This window comes from Maniola hyperantus, chromosome 15 (genome assembly GCF_902806685.2).
Source record: "Maniola hyperantus chromosome 15, iAphHyp1.2, whole genome shotgun sequence".
NCBI lineage: Eukaryota > Metazoa > Arthropoda > Insecta > Lepidoptera > Nymphalidae > Maniola > Maniola hyperantus.
This window is the reverse complement of record NC_048550.1, coordinates 7,460,058-7,482,279: the sequence shown is the minus strand read 5'-3', so window position 1 is coordinate 7,482,279 and position 22,222 is coordinate 7,460,058. Positions and strand designations below refer to the sequence as shown.

The following is a 22,222-nucleotide window of genomic DNA, read 5'->3' as shown; positions in this document are numbered from 1 at the left end:
CCGAAATAATTCAAATGGGTACTTTTGAACACTTAATTCAATGCACAAATTGTATAAAAAGAAGCTTTATACTATTGAAATACAGAAAACTATTATTCGTTTAAAAGAATATTGTTCATTTTAAAACGAGAAATTCGCGTGAAGAAGATAAGGCTCCGTATACACGGCCATACACCGCACGTTTTTGATATTTTATTAAGTTTTAAGGCCCCCTGTTCTGCCAGCTAAAATTACACATTCTTGTGAGAGAAATTACAGCTGTCTATTGTGACAAAGGTCCCTGAACCGTCTACGCATCGTCTGATATCGAATGTTAATTTGATTGTGTTACAGCTATAGAGAAAAGAGTTTTAACATAGAAAAATCAGTAAAATTGAGGAAAATTAAAAAATCTAAGTTTTTAGACCAAATTTCATGCGTAATTTCTCTTATTTACCTACCGTTTAACTGTTAAAACAATGTTTACACGAGAAGCATACATTCATTCGTGTAAAAAAGAAATAGCTGCATTTGACAGCAATCATCTTAAATCGGCATCTGTGAGGGATGAAGTTCATTCGGTTAGGTTAACAAGACCATTCAGTAATTGATAACCATTTACTATAGGTACACGCTGGTTTTTGGCACTTACATATACATAATTGTGAATGAAAATAAGAATACTTGTTCAACTTTAAACAGGCGATGTTTCAGAGCTATGTTTTGGTACTCAAGCTAAAGTCTATAGAGCGTAGGCACTTGACAATTAAGACTAAAGGCACAGTTAAAATTAGCAGGGTTTTGTCAGAGTCATAATTCTGCCTCCTTTTCTCTCTAAGTAATATCTGATCAAAGTCAACGTACGCTTTATAGATCTCAACAAAGAAAACGCAAACTACTAAACATTTTTGCAAATAGAGAATATTTTTACTGCAGAAAAACCGCGCAATACAACGCCGTGTGTACGTAGCCTTATTGTACATGAACAATTCTGATAATTTAACCGTTATCCGTTTAACAGCGGTTCGTGTCGGTAAAACTGCGGTTCGCGGTTGATTTCAGCGAGACGTGCCGTTTTCCCTTCCCGCTGTAGCTTTGAGCTTTACATGTACTCGTATTTATGTCATTTACCATTATAACTCCATGCCCACTAGGTGGACGGATGACATCAGATGGGTCGCAGGGAGCCGCTGGATTCAGGCGGCGCAAAACCGTGGCGTATGAAAGTCCTTACAAGAAGGAAGTCCAGCAGTGGACGTCTATCGGTTGATGATGATCCTAATTCTAATCCTAATTCCTAATATCTCTACATAGTATAAAATAAGTCGCTTCCCGCTGTCTGTATGTAAGTATGTATGTATGTATGAACGCGTAGATCTTTTAAAGTAGGTACGCAACGGATTTTAATGCGGTTTTCACCAATAGAAAGAGTGATTTATGAAGAAGGCTTATAGGTATACTTTAATATTAGTTTGTGTTAATTTGATAAAATATGACGATATTTGAACAAAATGTCGGAATATCTACATTGCACCCATGCGAAGCCTGGGCGGGTCGCTAGTAATATTATAAATGTGAAAGTGTGGATGTTTGGATGTTTGTTACTCAATCACGCAAAAACTACCGGACGGATTTGGCTGAAATTTGGAATGGAGATAGATTATACCCTGGATTAACACATTTTATCCCGGAAAATCAAAGAGTTCCCGCAGGATTTTGAAAAATTTAAATCCATGCGGACGAAGTCGCGGGCATCAGCTGTATAATAAAGACGCGTCATTTCTGTTTCTAGTCGTACTTCGTACCGGAACATATTTTTTGATTTTATTAATCCTTATTAGCAGTTTGCGGTGTCAGCGATATGCCGCACTGTCCCTGTTCTGGAGGCAATTATTTTACACGGATTATCATTATCGCTCCTCGGCGCCACCTGTGGATTACCATTGCACGCTGCCACCCGTGTTTAACAAGCTTGCTCAATGAATTGTAGCTAATTATCGTGTCATGTTTTTGATGCTTTTTTTGCAACGATGCAAAAGCCACGGAATAATAACAGTTACTGATTTTTGTTTTTATTAATTGTTACAGATGTTTTATATTTAATTGGCGGCTAGCATATATTTTTTTCAAAATAAAAATTAAAAATCGTTAGGTATATAAAGACTACTTTTAATTTTGAGTAATGATAGCCTATTGGCTAAGACGTCTGTCTCCTGTTCAGGGAGCCTGGGTTTTGGTCTTTAACTTTTCAAGGAGAAACCGGAATGCCTGAGAGTTCTCCATAATATTCTCAACAGGTGTGTAAAATTAGGCGGTTCGCATTTGGCCCACGCAGTGGAGTATGGCCTAAACTCTTCACATTCTAAGAGTAGACCTGTCCTCGGTAGTGGGTAACATATAGTATTTTTTTTATAATTTAAAAAATATCAAACATTAACCTCGTAAGTAACTCTAATAATTAAAACAAAAATTGTTTGCTTACCTATAAAATATAAGTACATAAAAGTTTTAGAACTTTCTCTTTTAAGAAGATTTTTGCAAACCTAGTTACCAGCGATAGTAAAGACGGCTCAAGATTAAATTTTCAGCTTTACAATTTCAACGTAAACTATTGCACAAACTGAATGCGAGATACAATACCGTATTTACTGAGATCTCGTTAGTAACATCGCCGTGGGCAGCCCCCCCCTCACCTCCCCCTCCCCCTCCTTCCCCTCACCCCTTCCATCTGCCTCATACCCCGTCGCCCACACACTGTAAAGGTTAAGGGCAAACTGCAATTGCATCCCATAGAAGACGAATGAAATGAATCTGGTTTTTTAGGTGTTTGTTTTCCTTATTGTTCGCAACAAAAATTACTTACATTAAAATACACAGATAGCTATCCTCTGGAAACTATAAAAAGGTTCCGTATTACTAAGCCTCCGCTGCCCCGTGTCCGTCCGTCCATCCGTCCGTCCGTCCGTCTGTCTGTCAGCGGGCTGTACTTATCTCGTAATCCATTATAGGTAGAGAGTTGAAATTTTTACAATGTATTTCTATTGCCACTAAGTATAACTACAAATAACAAAAAAATTAAAATGACTGCCATGAAAATTAAAAATCAAAAACTGTTATTTCTTGAGTGGTGGTTTTCCCTTCGTTGTGTGAATCAGACTCGCACTTGAGCGATTTTTAATAGATATTGGAAATTAAAATTAAGAATATCAGTAGAACAATCAGAATAACGAAATAGTACCTTCACCAGGTTGAGAAGCTGAAGTGGCAATGGGCGGGGCATACAACTTACAAGAACCTATTTACTTAGACGTTGTGGTCCCCAGGTGCTGGAATGGCGACTGGCACCGGAAAGCACAGCGTTGGCAGACTCTTTACTAGGTCGAGAGACGACATCAAACGAGTCGCAGAGAGCCGCTGCTGGACTCAGATGGCGATTATTGCAGGCAGACGAGCAGACGGTTAACTCTACATATGAAGGTAACCCCGCCGATAAAAGACTCTCTAAGCACGTCCTTAACGATCCCAATGGTCTTAATCATGACCGACAATCCGATAATCATGTAGGGCAGTACGGCAGAAGAAGAGATCCCCGAGTTGTTACGTCACCCGGTCATGGGACTCATGTGCTCATGCCACGGTCGCGGGGGCCAACGTCATCCTAAGTCATCGAGTGTCCCTTAGGAAGACGTACCCTAGCGGACGTTCGTCGCGCTCGTGAGACACGCACAAGGCCGGTTTTTGATTTTATTAAAGACATGATCAATCCTAGAATACTAGACTACTAACGACAGAGGAATGTGCAGTGCTCAGACAAGCCGCCAAGTGCTTACGATCACGAAGAAACCAATATTGTAAGTTTTTTTTGTGGAAATAAATAAAATTAAAAAAAAAACCATAGCCGGCTCCCTACAGAGCACGGGTCTCCTCTCAGTATGAGAAGGGTTTTGACCATAGTCCACCATGCTGGCCAAGTGCGGATTGGTAGACTTCACACACCTTTGAAAACATAATGGAGAAGAGAATTCTCAGGCATGCAGATTGCAGGTTTCCTCGCGTTACTTTAATTTCTTAAAACGCACATAACTCTGAAAAGTTAGATGTGCGTGCCTCGGGATCAAATCCCCGACCTCCCAAATAGGAGGCGGACGTCGTAACCACTCGTCGTATCACGTTTAAAGACTTTAGTTCTATAATATTCAAAATTAGTGCAAAATGCAGCAGAATACCTAATATTCTAATTATTCTAAAAAATATTAAGTATAATCAAAACTCAAAATTTATTAGCACTCATGAATCATTCATAAATAATTATTATTTAGCATTTTATGAACATGTAGAAGAGATAACTGGAAACCACAAGGGAATAATAAATGTCATTAATTACTAAACATAATATTTTAACTAACACATTAGGTATGTTATTTGAATACAATCACCATGCAATCAAGTTTAATTTATGTATTGTACTTATTTGCAGTTGTTTATTTGCTGCTCATTCATTACACCGAGTCAAGTATTTTTTTTAACATTAAATTACTTTGATATAATTTTTTTTAATACTTGAAGACCAAAGTCTTCGACCAGTGCCACGTGTTTCCAATGATGACATAAGATGGATCCGAGGCTAATTATATGGACCTCATATAAAAGCTCAGATTCACTCTCGGGCGACGATGGAGTGAGCTAGGAATGGTTGTAGTTTCTCTACATGATCAGATCAGTAAGATCTGTAGATGAACCAGAGTAGGTAACCAACATAGTCAAAAGTGGGTGCCGTTGGGTGCTAGAATAGGGTCTTGGACTGTAGTAATAAAATAAAATAATGTAATGTTTTGTATAGCGGTTGTTTATGGGACTAGAATTCATTATTAAAGAGAATAATTAAATAAAAATCCTGACTTTTATTTATTTTTAACATAATTAATTATTAACGTCACACTGTACAGAAGGCGATTAATGACGTCACAAGGCGTAAACTCAAAGGAGGCTATAAAGTAAAACAAATATAGGTTAATAATAAGAAAATGGATCTTGCTACCAAAATAAACTACAATAAAGAAAGCCAAGAACTTGCAAATAACGGAAGCAAACGAGACCGGTATCGAACACTCATCTACTCAGTTTAGTACTTGTTTGCTTTTTAAATGCTTAACTAATTGGTACATTACACAAGACAAGGTATTTCAAATAAAATACCGTTCATTCAACTCTGCAGGAAATGCCATGCGCATACTTAATTTACTCATAATAATATAGAAGTTTATAAAATCAAGTGTGTGTTATAAAATAGGTTAATGTCTCTACTTTCAAAAAATTAATACGGATGCCTTGATTTAGTCTCTAAATCAAGCATTATAAATCTCCAATATTAGGTAGGCTCTTCATAAAATTATTAACCAGAATATAACATCTATAAGTAAAAGCACGCGTGCAATACTTAAAGCATAGTAATATTTTGCTGCTATTTAGTAATCATATGTTACTTATATAAAAATTCTAGACAGGTAAAACTGCAGTCAGCAGTCACATCTAATGAAAAGCGATGACGCTGCCAAATCTTTTCATGGTTCAATACGTCTACAACTATAGCGACCACTCGCGGCTTTATTGTAGAAACATGTACTTAGTATATATTTTTTACAATATTTTAGTCACAAGGGACTATATGAATGAAGCGTTTAAGTAAATTAAACAATTGTTCGAGAGAGCTGCAGTGAAATTCGATCAGTTTTGTATTTGTTGTGTCTGCGTCTTCTAGATTGTTTTAGAGCTCGCTAAGTCACGAGGGAATAAGCGGTGATTAAGGCGAGACTTCAGCGTTAAAAGGTTTTGCTCCTCAACGTAACTGTACGATATTAAATAATAAAGTGTTTAGATATACCGTAAGTAGATACATGATACACGCGAGCTTCATAGGGCGAGTAAATCTAATCGAGGAACATACCTACTTAGTCCAGGGAATTTGATGCTGATGTTACTGAAATATTTAGAACTCGTGTGCTACAAAATATAAGTATGTAACCGTGGTAATAAGTAACATGTTAATTTTCGGAAATAAATTTAAAAATACATCGCGCTACTACTTAACTAAGTAATATTCTTGCAGCTATATAATTATTTTACACTTTTTAGCATTTATAATCCATTTATTGTAGCATAGACATTATTATTAAGTACTTACTAACAGCACAGCAGTGACTTCCTACTTCCATGCATGGTATTTAAAAAATATAATTTGAATTATTTTAACATAATTTTACATTGATGATTGAATTGATTAACGATTACTCAGACAAATCAATATTCGGAGTTACAATCGCAGCTTCTAGCGATATTGAAAGCATCGTGCATGCCCTTACAAATTTAGCACATTAGCGAATTTGCACTTGGTATGTGGTACCACCTACCTACTGCATGCGTTTAAAGGCGTCAAGCGTTACGCTGCCGCGTGCAAATAAATCGTTGTGCAAAAGCGTTAAGAAAGATTAACTACACATACTTATACCACAGTTCTTATACGTATAGTACGCCGGGGAGGGAACCTCCACGCCCACCCGCACAGTCCCAGTGCGGGCGAGCGCGGGTGACGTGCGGGTGTGCGAGGCATCCCCCCGCCTCATACGCCGATTGCCATCTCGACATGTCGCGCACTATACATAGGTCGCTAGTTTCAATCGTGTTTCATAGACGCTTCAGTGCCCACTAAGTGCATAGGGTACTTCATAAGTAATATCTCGTATTTTCCAGCGAACACAAAATATAAAGCGATCTAATATAGATACAGAGAGAAAGTGGTTCCTTTATAAGAGACTAGTGTAGGATGCGAGAAAAAGCATTGAAATTGCTTTGAACCGAGTATTCTTCCATATCAGATAGTTCTGTCGACCGCACTCAAAAGGATAAAATATCTATTACTATTCCTGTATACGTTTCCCACTGACCACGAGAGAAGCGATTGCTTTTGCAACATGTAAAGGCTTAACCTCACTTGTGACCATGGTTTACAGAGCACTCTAGGTAGGAAAATTAAGATTTAAGTAAAGTAACTTTTCTCCCACTTGCTCGGAATCGGCTACTTTACTGAAGAAAGGATTTCATTGCAGAGGACTGTTATCGGGCCTTTACTGACCGCACGCCAGCAATTTCCAAGAGGACTGTAAAGGAAATTACTGAACAGTGATGACGAATTTCTTTATGGTGTAAACTAACATAAATTAGGTTTTTTAGGTACCTACACGTTTTTGTTAATATTCTGACTTATTGCTATTTTTTTAATTTTATTTTTTTAATTATTGTTTCTTTTTCAATATTTTATTATTATTATTTTTTTATACCTAAATAAAATAAAAATAGCGAGCAAACGAGCAGGCGGGTCATCTGATCTTAAATGATTACCGCCGCCCATCAACCGATCATATTCATATCATATTATATGGTTTACAACAATTTCGTTTCAACTTAGGCTCATCAATTCAGTTGGATGAACTAGTGATAGTTGGATGGAAATATACCTAAATTGTACACTTTCACAAATACATTTAAAATTACACCAAGCTTATAACGAGTGCAATAAAAGGCATTCGCATCACTCGTGCGATGTGCCAACAACAATATGTGCCTATTGAATTCTCCTATAAATAGCGATATTAAAAACCGATCGCGGTCGGCTGATGAACTTCGAGGCGCCATGCCACGAGGAACGGGCGATCTGCGGTTTATAAATAACTAGCTGATCCCCGCGGCTTCGCCCGCGTGTATATAATAGCCTATGTCACTCAGGAATAATTTAGCTTTCGATTGGTGAAAGAATTTTCAAAATCGGTTCAGTGGTTCCAGAGAGGACCCCCTACAAACAAACTTAACGACATTACCTCTTTATAATATTAGTATATACTAGCTTATTCCCGTGACTTTGTCCGCGTGGACAAAACATGTCAAATCCCTATTTTACTCCTTTAGGGGTTGAATTTTCAAAAATCCTTTCTTAGCAGACGTCTACGTCATAATAGCTATTTACATGCCAAATTTCAGCCCGATCCGTCCAGTAGTTTAGGCTATGCGTTAGTAGTGTCAGTCATTCAGTCAGTCAGTCAGTCAGTCCCCTCTACTTTTAATATAGGTACCTTCAAATCAAGAGTAGTGGAGGCATCTTTGGTTGGGATTTAGGTTTTAAAACTCCCGCAGAACTCTTTGATTTTTCCGGGATAAAAAGTACCCTATATCCTTCCCCCTGTATGTAAGCTACATCTGTACTAAATTTCGTCAAAATCGGTTAAACGGATGGACCGTGAAAAGCTAGCCAACAGACAGACAGATAGACACACTTTCACATTTACTAATAAGTCCTAGCTGATGCCCGCGATTTCGTACGGGTAGATTTAAGTTTTTAAAAATCCCGTGGGAACTCTTTGATTTTCCGGGATAAACGTAGCCTATGTCACTCTCCAGGTCTTAAACTATACCCATATGTATACAAAAAATCACGTTAATCCGTTGCTCCGTTGCGAAACCAACAAACCAATGAACAAACACACTTTCGCATTTATAATATGGGTAGAGATTAGTATAGATTTAGCTTTCAAAGTGGGAATCGTATAAAAGTTGCAATGCTTGCAAAAGAAGCTCCAAAGCAAGAAAGTTCAAACCCCACCTGTTTCATATTTCCACAGCAACTCCCAACACAAACTTTACGCTTAATTAGAGTGCAAAAGATTCATTATTGATAAACAGAGAGAACATGGCTTTTCTTTTAAAAAAACTTTTAGATCTACATAGGCTCTCCTTCCAGCACTCTTTTTACTGAACATCAAATGTTTTATTTATATCAAATCTCATTTTGAAAGTGGGAATCGTATAAAAGTGGCAATGCTTGTAAATAGAAGCTTATCCCGACAAGTTAGTCTATCGGAAAAGCGGGAAATTCGATGCGGGCCGCCTTGACGGACGGATCGTTTTTCACCCTGTCCTCTGTTGCTGTAAAGATTTTAAATATCTCTTTGGTATTTTCCATTACATTAGGCAAACGTTTGTTTTAGATAGATAAGAGTCGGTATTAAAAATTATTTTAGATAAATCTAAATATATAAAATGAAAAGCTGACTGACTGACTGACCTATCAACGCTCAAACGACTGGACGTATCGGGCTGAAATTTGGCATACAGATAATTATTATGACGTAGACATCCGCTAAGAAAGGATTCTTGAAAATTCTACTCTTAAAAGGGTAAAATAGGAATTTGAATTGAAATTTGTGTAGTCCTTTCTTAGTGAAAGGATTTTTGAAAATTAAAGTAAAATGGGTTTGTGATTTAAGGAGTCCACGCGGACGAAGTCGCGGGCATAAGCTAGTAATAACATAATATATTATTGTGTCTAACAGTTGTTGTTAGACAGCATTGAATACCCTATACTATATCTACTAAAACAAACCGAGAGGTGTCGTGGGACAACACTTAGTCTGTCTTATTCATTCGTAATTCGTATGGAAAACATTATGCTCTGACAAGCCATTGAGGTGCCACGTGCGTTCGTTCGTTTCACTTTTGATGGGATGCGGACCTTATTATAAGGTAAATAACGGGTAGGTACATACCACGATTGACATGATGATTTTGAATCTTCGATATTTCGACACGATTGCATTCGTGGTCACGACGGGACTTAGGATGGAATGCGGACAGCGGACCCTATACCAAACATAGGTGGAAAAACACAACTCCTCCTTTTTTGAAAGTTGGTTAAAAAAGTAGTCTATGTTACTCCCTGGTTAATCCTCTAATTGTTTGTGAAAGTCCCGTCAAAATAGGTTCAGCCGTTCCGAAGATTAGCCCGTTCAAACAGACAGACAGACAAATATTTTAAAAACGTGTGATTCAGTTATGGTACAGTTCAAATAACCATATGAGCTTAATATGAGGTAGTTATTTCGAAATTACAGACAGACACTTCAATTTTATTTATTATTATAATATATATAGATGTTCAGTGTCGCTCCAATGAATAGGTAGGTAACCCCGAATAATGTCTTTAATGTTTTCATTACAAATCTAATTTTATTCCAAAGAAGCTTACAATCATACATTTTAAAGCTACTCAAGAATTCATCATTATTTAAGTAGTAGGTATTTAGGATTTACTTTAATTAATAACTTAGTGTAGTTCATTTCTTTGGAATACTGACTAGTGCCGGAATAACCAGCTCTTAGCTTTAAGTTGTGATGTGTGGCACAATTGTATAAATAAACGTCTTTTTTACTAGGGGTCAACTAGTGTCTGTTTTACTTTCGTCCGATCTATTTGTAGTTAGATTTACCCGAAGACCTTCCAACGCCAGTTAAGTTAACCTTCAACTTTCAAGCCAGACAGACGGTCGAAATATTTCAACGTAAAATCTGTGAAACTTGAATGGGCACCATTCGTACATAGTCGAAAATGTGAAATTACGAACGGTATGTACCGTTAACGGGTGTGTCGGTTGTTCGCACGTGGCCGGGGCTATTGACCCGGGGGCCGCACAGGTCTACAAATCGCACTGATGACCGCGGTGGCTGGAGAAAGTTGTAACAACATCTGTAGTTTCAAATTTTTGTATGAATGAAGTCGTGGCCCGGTTATCTGATTGCGAGTTCGCGCAATGAATACCTACAAGTTTTTTTTTTTTTTTTTATAGTTTTTTTTTTTTTTTTAATACAATAAAACTTAAAGCTAGCCTTATCTAATTACTATATAAATCATGACCGCGTGGAATGGTGCCAAGAATACTGGCTGCATTTCCGCGCTGGACAGCCAGGCTGATCCGCTGCGCAAAAATGAGCCAGCCCTTCTGTCACCAGTTGAGGCTATTAATCGCGGTGAAATGTCTCGTAAAAATTTTTTAGCACTAAGACTCCATGGCCCCAGGGTCTCCACGGCAAACGGCACAAAAATGTAACTCTCTATAAGAGAGGCATACTTGCGCCGCTTGCCGTTTTCAGCTGTTTCTGCTGCGGCTCCCGGTCTTGATGCTGTCTTCCTGATATGACACGGGGCCAATGTGTCAACGCAAGTTGCGTCCCACATTAGCGCCCGTCCCCGTTCCCAGGGAACCAGCGTCAATCCATCAGGTCTCTTGCCATACATGCCTACAAGTTGCAACCTACAAATTCTATTGTAATAAACAGCGATTGTTTTCAGGGTTTCGTATCCGAAAGGTGGCAAACAGCACCCTGTTACTAAAAATCCATTGTCTATTCGTCTGTCCGTCCGTTTAGGTCAGATAATCGGCTGAGCAGGCTGTATCTTATGAACTGAGTTGAAATTTAAAATATAATCTCTACTATATATAAAAATGAATCGCTAAATGTGTGCTGGTCGCAAATCTCGAGAACAGCGTGCAGCTGATTTCGCTAATTCTTTTTTATAATATTCCTTGAAGTACGAGGATGGTTCTTACGGAGAGAAAAATTTAAAAAATCATAAGTATTAAAAAAATAAAAAGTTAAAGAATCGACTGTTAGGCGGTACGAAGTTCGCCGGGTCCGATAGTTTAAAATAAAAACTGGATAAAGCACGTCACACTGCAGAACGTGACTGTGACAGGCAGCGTGCGACTTCAGCAGTGGGACTTCTACTCGTGCTTTTCAGTGTGAAAGTTTGTGTGAGTGTGTGTGAGTTTGTTGTGAGCTCTTCTGAGACCTGGGCGCGTTTGGAACCCTCGTAGCTTTAGTTTTAAGTTTGCGTAATAATTATCACCACTATATCTTAGAAATCCAACATCTGACCATCAAAAAGATTTATAAATTTCCTATTTTGAATAAATCATTTGACTTTGACTTTGACTTTGAAAGACTTCATATTAGTCCCTTTCATAATAACAACTTCCAGGAGTCGTGCTAGACACGTTCTGTGAGTGTGATCCGCAGTCAATCGCTTGTTTTGGCTCGAAAAAAGTTTCTTCCGATCATATTTCATAAACAAATAAGATCAAATCTCCGCTTCTCCTGTAAGTAAAACATGCTCGTAAAACATAAGATTATATCTTCGCAACATATAAAAGTTTGAACAAAAACACAATGAAGAAGTAACAATAACGTACGAGTCCCTAGATAAATACCATATAAATCAGAGATGGACCATTTCACAAGTAAAATGTGAAAAATCACGTGAAAAGCCTTTCATATGTAAACTTGCTACCATTAAAGAAAAGCCTTTGAAAAGTCATGAAGTAATAAATATCACAAAATTTTATATTTTAATCCCGCTTTATTGTTTAAACTAGCTTATTCCCAAGACGTCGTCCGTGTGAACTATACTTTCAAAACCCTATTTTACCCTCTTAGGAGTAGAATTCTCAAAAATCGTTTCTTAGAGGATGTTTACGTCATCATAGCCATCTGCATGCCAAATTTCAGCCCGATCCGTCCATTAGTTTGAACTGTGCGTTGATAGATCAGTCAGTCAGTCAGTCAGCTTTTTCTTTTATTTAAATAGGTAGATATAGCGCGCGCACAGCCATCGAGCTGAGCTAAGAGCGCGCAAGCGAGTACACTCACGTCGCTGCGTGTTAAAAAGAATCTAGTTAAATTAATGTTGCAAGCAATCGTTTGCTACGTTTCAGGAAAGACGAATTTTCACACTTACAATAAAGTAAACGTATACCTAAGTGTGAAAATTCACTTTCCGTGAAACCACTTGTGAAATTACAGCGCTATTAACCTTGATCATTAGTTAAATTAATGTAGCAAACGATTCTATTCTAGCAACGTAGTTATTTTTCAATTTTCGCACTGCAAGAAAAATTACTTCCGTGAAATTATAGCACGTAAAATACCTGTAGAGAAAAATAATAATTTCACCAAATGAAAAAGATTTCCAAGTACCTACCTATAATGCTCATCTCTCATATGAGACCAGTTTAACCATTAATCTCTCGGTACTTTCGTCTCCACTCTAGAACTTAAATGAAGTAATCATTTCACGAATGAAAACTTAAAACTCCGCTCACTCGCCCGTTTCATAAAGCTCTATGTTTGAACACTAAACAATTTCCCAGAGCTTTCTGGGGCGCTATAAACCATTTGTATTTCTAGTTTTAATTAAAGAAGGTAAAAGTAAGCGACTGATTTATTTGAAACTAGCTTATGCTCGCGACTTCGTCCGCGTGGACTACACAAATTTCAACCCACTATTTCACCGCCTTAGGGGTTGAATTTTCAAAAATCCTTTCTTAGCGGATGCCTACGTCATAATAGCTATCTGCATGCCAAATTTTAGCCCGATCCGTCCAGTAGTTTGAGCTGTGCGTTAATAAATCAGTCAGTCTGTCAGTCAGTCACCTTTTCCTTTTATATATTTAGATTTACTGCCTTCATGTGGCTTACACATAAGCATAACGAACGATGTCATCTGATTGTAAATGATGATGCAATTTATTTGATAAATGACAGACTCGTTATCATGTACATTGTAATGAAAAGTGATGACTGATGAGAAATCAAATCAGACAAACTCGACCGTAACAACTGTCCACGTCGCTCTTCTATCATCAGATCAGCTCAAAGTTATTACAAGCATGTTATCTTAATTACTACGCATTACTTAGGTGTGAGCACTATACAGGAAATAAGTACTCAGTTTTAATTGAAGTTTTAGTTTATTTTATAATTTATTTTAATTATAATTAATCTACTTAAGAATTTAGTTTTCTTAACTGCAGGGTAAACTAATCACTACCGATAGTTAAAGACTTGGAGAGTGATATAGACTACGTTTTATCCCGAAAAATCAAAGAGATCTTTTATCCCGAATCAAAAAAATCTAATTTTTAAAAATGTAAATCCAAGCAGACGAAGTCGTAGGCATCAGCTAGTCACTACACAATTTGGTTTGAAATACTTCAAAATTTTATAAATTTCCTAAACAGTACAAATTGGGATATCACGGTAGTGTTTTTTTTCTAATTTAGGTAGGTAGGTAGGTATAGATTAGCGCTTGGCTGCAATCAGACCTGCGGGCAAGTGTTGATGCAGCCTATGGAGCGTGCTTGCCTAGAAGATGCCTATTCAGTATTAACTCTACACAAGATCCGTCAACAATAGTGTAGAGATAACTTACAAGTGCTGCACGGTAGATATCAAGTAATTAATACTTAGCCAAGCGCTAGCCTCGAGCATTGCAAAACGATGGTCAAGCGTATAGTAGCATCCCACTGGACCAACACTTCACTCATAATGCCCGTGTTAATTGAGAAAACGGACTAAAATGGCTAGCCTGGCTCATGAATAATAAGTAAGTTGAAGATGAAAGAACACCGGCACCTGTCTCAGAGTGCATTCATTCCACATGCAGGGGCAAAAAGGCAACGGCGGCGAATCATATCTGCAGTGTACAATGCGAACAGTATGGGGCTTAAAATTGACCCCTGAGGAACTCCTTACGGACTGACAAGGTTGGAGAGACTAACAGGTTGCCATTTGTTTCACTTATTTGGACTAACTGTTCCCTATTTTAAAAAAAGCTGTCAAACCACTTTACAGTGTTGTTAGTGAAACCATAATAGCATAGTTTCGATAGGAGTATATATAATACTTCCTGTATTAATGGAGTCGAATGCTCTAAAATAGTCTAGCAGGACCACTATAGTCCCCATGCCCTGATCTTGTGCCGTAAGTATAATATTATCTACTACATAAATGATTGCTGTCACTGTGCTATGGCTATTAGGTACTCATTAAGAGCAACGAACAAGACTGATTACTTTAAGTAGCATTTCCACTCTCTCAGTAAAACTCCTAGCAAGTAAAATAGGCTTTTCGAATTTGCCGTGAAAGCAAATAATATTCCCTCGAAAATGACAATTATGAAAATGTACCTACCTATCAACTCAGTAAGACCAACGTAAATACCTCTTGCTATTGTGTTTAAAGTTTGCGTTGTTTTGCTAGTTCTTAACATAATATTATTACAGTCATGTTTATTATAACTATCGATACAAAAACAAGAACATACCTACGGCTACTTAATATTACTTATCAAATATTATAAAACTTCAGACATTATTAAAAAGTTAGCAAATAACAACAAAGTTCAAAATTGAGAATAACATAAGAGTTGTAAACAAACTTGTTGTTGTTACTTAATCATTGCTTAATATGTTTCAAGTCTCCAAACTTGAATTAGGTAATTATTACCTAAGCAACGGAAAACTCGTCAAAGTTCACTCACTCTCAAAATCTTTAGGCTCAAACTTTGTAATAACATCCTGTGGGATAACACACCAGTAATATTATTATCGTATATTGGATAGAGGAAGGCGCTGCTTTGCGGATATACAATGAACACAAATTAATTAATTCGCTATAATCCACCAAAACAGACAAATCTGTACCGTACAACATGCAGCATACTATATGCACCGCCTGCCCTCCCACTACTAAAGAAACAGAAAAAACAAGTAATACACACCACCACACAAATTTTCTGGAACAAACTTAACGTATGTTTCACTCTGTCAAAGGAGCATCTTTAGGAGATGTAGACTCCACAATGCGCAATTGCAAAGTGACGATCGTGTAAAATGAGCGATTTGCTTTTTTTCTGCTTCTTTAGTAGTGGGAGGGCGTGTGGTGCAAATCGTACGCTGCACGTTATATGCAGATTTGTCTGTTTTGGCGAATTATATCGAATTAAGCTATATATTCTTTGTAAAATTATCATATTATTCAAGAAAGCAGACTAACCTTGGCTGGCAATGCTCGTTAAAAGAATAATGAAAGGTAAGCAGTAGAAGTGTGCTTATCCTACTAACTACGTCTCAAAGGTATTCATCGGCTTCTCGAAACCTGTTAGGTACTGAAAATACTCGTGCATCTGCAAATCAAGTCCATGCTTCGACTCGTTCCTTTTTAAAAATAGGACATTGATCCATTTTCTATTTATGCGCCCAAGAATTTCGTTCAAATTACGAGTGTCTAGGTAGGTACGTAGTACATACCTAGGTAGGAAAGGATGGTATTTTTGAAAACCTAAATCCACGTGGATAAAGTCTCGGGCATCATCTAGTATTTTATGAGTTAGTAAGAATATAGGTGTTACGGTAACAATAAAGGTTAAAAATAAGAGAAGTAAGTAGGTACTTATTATGATGAAGTACGTAAGAATAACAAAATTGGAGAAAGCAATTGAAGTATTACGCGTTAGCTACGTTACAAAAAAGCTTTTACTTAACAATAATAATATTATTTTCTTTCACCTCGCGAATGAAGTAATTATTTCACATACGGAACACTTTCAAGAGTACTTACAGTTTGTACTCGACTACTTAGAAAAGCTTAAGGCCCGAACATTGTAAAGTGGTTGTCAAGTATAACGTCTCTGTGGGACAATACTCCAGTCAAATTGTCAGTGTTAATTGAGAGAACAGGCCAAAGTTGGCTGGCATTGCTCGTTAAGAACAACGAACAAGTGGCTAAGTACTGTAGGCGGTCTCGGAGGAAGTAATCGGCTTGCCGAAAACCGCTGCGAAAACAGTGATTATCTGAAAATGACATTCGTTTGAATACTACTCATCGAATTATTGAAGAGTTGCTAAGTTTTTGTATTTATATTTTAGTTTTGGTGAAATGCATTTGTCAATCAAAAATGAACATGCAGGGTGGTTCGCTAACTCAGTGATCATCACTTAAATAAAAGCAATTGAACTAATTTGATATTGGCTGGTTCTACATTGCTGCTTATATGAGTGATATAAACATGTCATAGCAAACCTTCAACGGAATATCAAATGAGCTTGATGGGTTTCATCAAATGAATATTATCACTGAATTAGGGAATGAAACTGCTCATGACTAGGCACAAACGTTTAATTTGCTCAAACTTTTTGATAAGTGATACCAACCGCTAAGGTGTGGAATAACCTTCCGGCGTCCATAATTCCTGCCACCTATAAGCTAAATATACCTTCAAGGCAAGCGTGAAGAGGTGCGTTTGTCTGGGATTGAATCCCTGACTTTCCGAACAGAAGATGGACGTCTTAAACACTAGGCTATTACGCTCTAGGTCACATCTGTTAACACATTGTTGGTATTTTATCGGCGCGCTCTGTGGACGCGCTTACGATTGTTTTGGGGGTCGAATCTCCATTGGTTCGCGCTAGAGAGGCACCGGCGCACGTTCTTTAGAGTGCCCGGAGCCTCTCAATATGTGCTGAAGATGGCCACCGAGGGAAAGAAGTGTGTAGACACCCCACATAACGGGAAATCTTCCGATCTCGTTGGGGCGAGATCGGGTATCTTAAGAAGATTTCCCCTTTGTCAACAAAACAAAAGTTATTTCCAGGCCTGCTGCAATAACTCTTCGGTTTATTTTTATGTAATTTTTAGGGTTCCGTACCTCAAAAAGAAAAACGGAACCCTTATAGGATCACTTTGTTGTCTGTCTGTCTGTCTGTCTGTCTGTCTGTCTGTCTGTCTGTCTGTCTATCTGTCTGTCGGTCTGTCAAGAAACCTAGACTTCCCGTTGATCTAGAATCATGAAATTTGGCAGGTAGGTAGGTCTTATAGCTGACATTTGGGGAAAAATCTGAAAACCGTGAATTTGTGGTTACATCACACAAAAAAAATTAAATTGTGGTCATGAACTAGTAATTAGTGTTTTCAATTTTAGAAGTAAGATAACTATATCAAGTGGGGTATCATATGAAAGGTCTTTACCTGTGCATTCTAAAACAGATTTTTATTTATTTTTATGCATCATAGTTTTTGAATTATCGTGCAAAATGTCGAAGAAATACGACTTTAGTACCGGAACCCTCGTTGCGCGAGCCTGACTCGCACTTGGCCAGTTTTGTTTCTTATTTCCAGTAAAAAAATATCTTGGGTCTCTAGTTCGGAATGACCTATCTAATTCGTAGTAATGTACATATAGGTCGATGATCTTTAATACCTCACATTTAAATTGGCGTATCCAACAGATCAAATTACACGAATAGTGGAAATCGCGAACGAGCATTAACCTTCAGTTATAAAAGAAGTATTTCAATCTCACGAACTAAACTCATAAGGAGAATCCAACAGTGATTTATGGACACTTTTCTTTGTTAAGAATATGGTTTGAAAAATGTTTGACTATATTCGTAAATACGTTTTGAATGGTGGACTGAAGTGCTCTCAACGTCAAAGGTCAAACCTTTTCTGTATGCGAAATTTCTATATAAAAACATAAAAAATGAAACCAAATTGAAACCATCCAACCAATGTGTCCTAAACAGGTTTCATTAGAAAGATGATAATGTGAAGATGGTTTTAGACCACTGCATTAGGCACATTCTTTTTTTTAGCGTAGTAGCCGCTTATCCGCTAGTAATAATTAATTATTATTAGTTTTACAGGGTTTCATTTCAATACCCATTTTATACCCTGTCTTTGCTGGTTTATTCTTCAATCACGCCGCAACGGAGCAACGGATCAGCGTGAATTTGTGCATGGATATAATTAAAAACCTAGAGGTCAAGGAGTTCTCACAAGATTTTTATAAACCTAAATTCACGCGTAATAAGTCGTGGGCATTAACTAGTTTGTAATAAAGCGAGAAAAATAAGAACCAAGAGGTAATAATTTTGTATTTTATTTTTTCTAGGAATACATTATTACACAGGACAATCTTAATAAAATACTAATAAGTAATATACCTAGTATATATGTATGTATGTATATAACTGACAGATACGTCTTATATTATATCAATCAATTATCACATTCAAGGATCAATAAACATTCTTCTGACCTATTTTGTTAAACTATTAAAACATTTCCTTATTAAGTTTCATAACACTCTAATTAAGTTTATGCCTTCATTGTAGGCACAGAATGGCAGCTAAAGATAAAATCTTTAGTACTTTCAACTGAAGAGACTAATTACCCTTACGATCTTACATTTAATTTTGTACTTTGAGAGAATTAAGAGCAGAAGTATCCTTAATTAATTGGTTAAAAAGTTTAAAAGATTTATTTTCCGAGTTACGTAAGAAAGAATCATACATAGGTATAGTCCGCGACAGGTTCAGGTGGCAATCGGGGTATAAGGCGGGGGACGCCCCGCATACCTGCACGTCACCGTTTAGTGTGGTCAGGTGGTTTTAAACCCTATTTTAGCGCCCTAAATCAGAGTATTTCTTAGGGTTATTTCCTAGAAAAACTAGGGTAAAATCCAAATCGTAAGTGGAAACACTGTTTGAGAAGTAGGTACTGCCGCGTACGTCTCAGCTTCCCTTTGCACGTAAAGGTTACTTTGTGAAGTGGCTGCAAACGGGGAAGCAATGCATTTTAATCCCTTGCGAGTTCGCACTTAGACTGCAAGCGTGCGGTGGAGAATTAATAGGCCGACGCTTTTCAAGATTGCCTTAGCGTAACTTTAAACTTACGTTGCCCTTTTAAAGTTTCTCTGTGTAAAGTCAGGCCTTATCGTAGGTGATTTCTAAATCAATAGTAAAGAACAACTTTGTTCTTTGAGTCGATCATGTAAATGTAAGAAATCAGATAGCTGACTATTATTGACAAAGTTAAAATATGAACTTGCTTTTTATGCCGTGAAAATTAAGATATAAGTTAGAAAAAGTTAATATTTAAATAATAATTTACCACATTTTATAGTTTTGAAAAAATAAAAGAAAAGATTGTGTAAAAATTTGGCCAATGTAGGTATTCAGCGAATATGAACAGTACAGGGGCACTTGGCTTATATTTGCTGTGTATGACCAGCGCTGCTTGATATGCCGAATTTAGTGAGTGTCAACTTTATGTTAAAAACCGGCCAAGTGCGAGTCAGGCTCGCGCAACGAGGCAAGCGCTTATAGCTTTTGTATTTAAAAGTCATTCAGCCGCACTCAGAGTCGCTTAATCGTTTCTTAAGGCAATCCTTATCCATACTAATTAATGACTTAAGTAACGATTAAGCGACTTTGAGTGCGGCTGATTGAGTTACTAAGTTAATTATTGAGTTATAGTAATCAAGAAGACTCGCGTGCAGTCAACACTGTTTGCGCTGGCTCGTCAACTCTGTCAACTGTCGATAAATAAAACATTACCATGTGAAGTGGTTGCACGCGACGAAGCAAAGCATGTTAATCCCATGCGGGTTCGCACTTTGCCGTGAAAGCGCGCGGCAAAGCGTTAAAAGTGCAACACTTTCAATTCAATACCTCGTGATACTTTTACTTCAATCTTTTTTTTTTTTTTTTAATGACTAAACAATATTACATAAAACTTAAAGCTAGCCTTATCTAATTACTATATAAATCATGACCGCGTGGAATGGTGCCAAGAATACTGGCTGCATTTCCGCGCTGGACAGCCAGGCTGATCCGTTGCGCAAAAAATGAGCCAGCCCTTGTCACCAATCTTATATTCGACGCTTTTTTATTTAAGTAATTCCTAGTTTATATCAGCGACTTCATCTGCGTGGATGTAGGTTTTTAAAAATCCAGTTGAATCTCTGATTTTGAGGAATAGGTACCTAAATGTAGTCTGTGTCATTAACCATGCAACAAAATACGTCGATCCGTTGCTCCGTTGCGAGGTGATTGAAAGACAAACCAAAAATATTGAGTTAAACCAATTTTACTTATACGACGAGTACGTACGTACGTAACTTCAGGAAACCATTATTTTGAGGGTTATTTGATGTGGTCAAAGTAGCCTAAGCTTCTTAACCGACCACTTGGTAAGAGACGCAGACGTTTCCATTTGAGCAACCTCAGTTTCCCTCAAGTCAAGGCTGCTTGACTTTGCTCTCCAAGCTAAAGTAGATATTAAGTATGCTGTATAAATCGGTAAAGCTATAGTATGCTGGTCAAGATGTCAAGTCTGCCCAGCACAGATGTAGCATACCGAAAGGATATTAAATTTGACTATCATCAGCTAAGAAATTGTCTAATTACCTAGCTGCAAAACAAATAACATTTTTTTTATAAAAATATCAAACCAGGAATAGACCCATATAGCCAATTGCAGTTAAAAATATTTATTTTCCAATTTCAATACTTAACGTGGTACGTTCCGTGAATATTCATTTAGCGTATAAAAGTAAGTTTATTATACTTTTTATAAAAAGTGTTTCACATTCATTTCGTTTAAATGACTTCAATTGGCAGTGTTTAGTTTCATAAAACCAGGAAATACTCGTATAGCCAGCATCTCGCCGTAGTTAAACTAAACCATATTATGACCTTTCGAAAATGTGTAGGCGTCACGTTCGCTGCGATAGTGTGCTTGCCCCATTTAATAATTGTAACACCCACGCTATTTTAGTTCTTTGTGCTAAAATAAACAAACCAATAATAGGAACGACCTACGCTACAATTATAATCAGAAATGATTGTTTGTAAGTAGTAGGCACAACTGCGTTGTAGCGTGTCTCTACAAGTGTTTATTTACCTAAGTAAAACACATTAGGCGCGAATGAGAAAGACGCGGATAGTAAATAATTAGAACCTTACATCATACGCAAGCATAATACTTGGCTGTGATTGTGAAAAGTTCCGGAGTAATACCGCGGAAGCTGTAGAGGTTACCGACGCTACGCTCTCGTAGCGGCAAACATATGTTCCGACCACGCGGGCGGCGATCGATACGAGCTAGGCGGGCGGCATGCACTTACCGTGGTCATCTTGAAGTTTAACTTTCGCTGCAACGCAGTCTCGAGGTGAAGAGCCATTTATGTATCGTTCACGAAAAGTCCACGTATAAAAGCGGGGGAAACACTATAACATAGTTTAGTGCGCCAACAATAAGTAATAAAATCGCGTAAGCCGTGCGTAGTGTATTCAGCGTGGCAGATCGCGTGTTCACACAGCCATTTTAGCCTGTCAAGTTATTCGTGTTCTGCCCGCTCGGCGCTGCCGTCGCCAATCATTACGACTGCGCGAGGATAGGCCGCCGGCAACCGGCTCCGAATGTGCGATGATGAGGGCGCGAACATTGTACTATGCGTTTCACATCTATAAAAGACCATTACACTGTTTAAAATGTAATGGAATGATTTTATGATCGCATTTTCTCTAGCTTTTCAGAGTTCTGTTGGGCCGTGAAAAGCTAGCATACAGACTGACAGACAGACAGACAGACACACTTTCGCATTTATAATATTAATAAATAAATAAAATAAATAAAAAAGCTTTTATTATTCCTTACATGCACATACTTAATTTTACTTAGTTTTTAATTTTATCTTATTTATAACATTATATTATATATATACAATTACTTTTAA

At 37.5% G+C, this 22,222-nt stretch overlaps 1 protein-coding gene across 4 annotated transcripts in view; it reads right to left on the bottom strand.

Annotated features, from left to right (window-relative positions):
• The window catches only part of shep (alan shepard), a 202,947-nt gene extending 181,138 nt beyond the window's left edge, over positions 1–21,809 (bottom strand). For all 4 annotated transcript variants that reach the window (XM_069503403.1, XM_069503408.1, XM_069503410.1 and 1 more), the window contains exon 1: positions 21,611–21,809. In XM_069503403.1, the coding sequence (XP_069359504.1) occupies positions 21,611–21,667 (57 nt within the window). In that variant the 5' untranslated portion in view covers positions 21,668–21,809. The remainder of the gene's footprint in view (positions 1–21,610) is intronic.
• Positions 21,810–22,222: the final 413 nt, after the last annotated feature.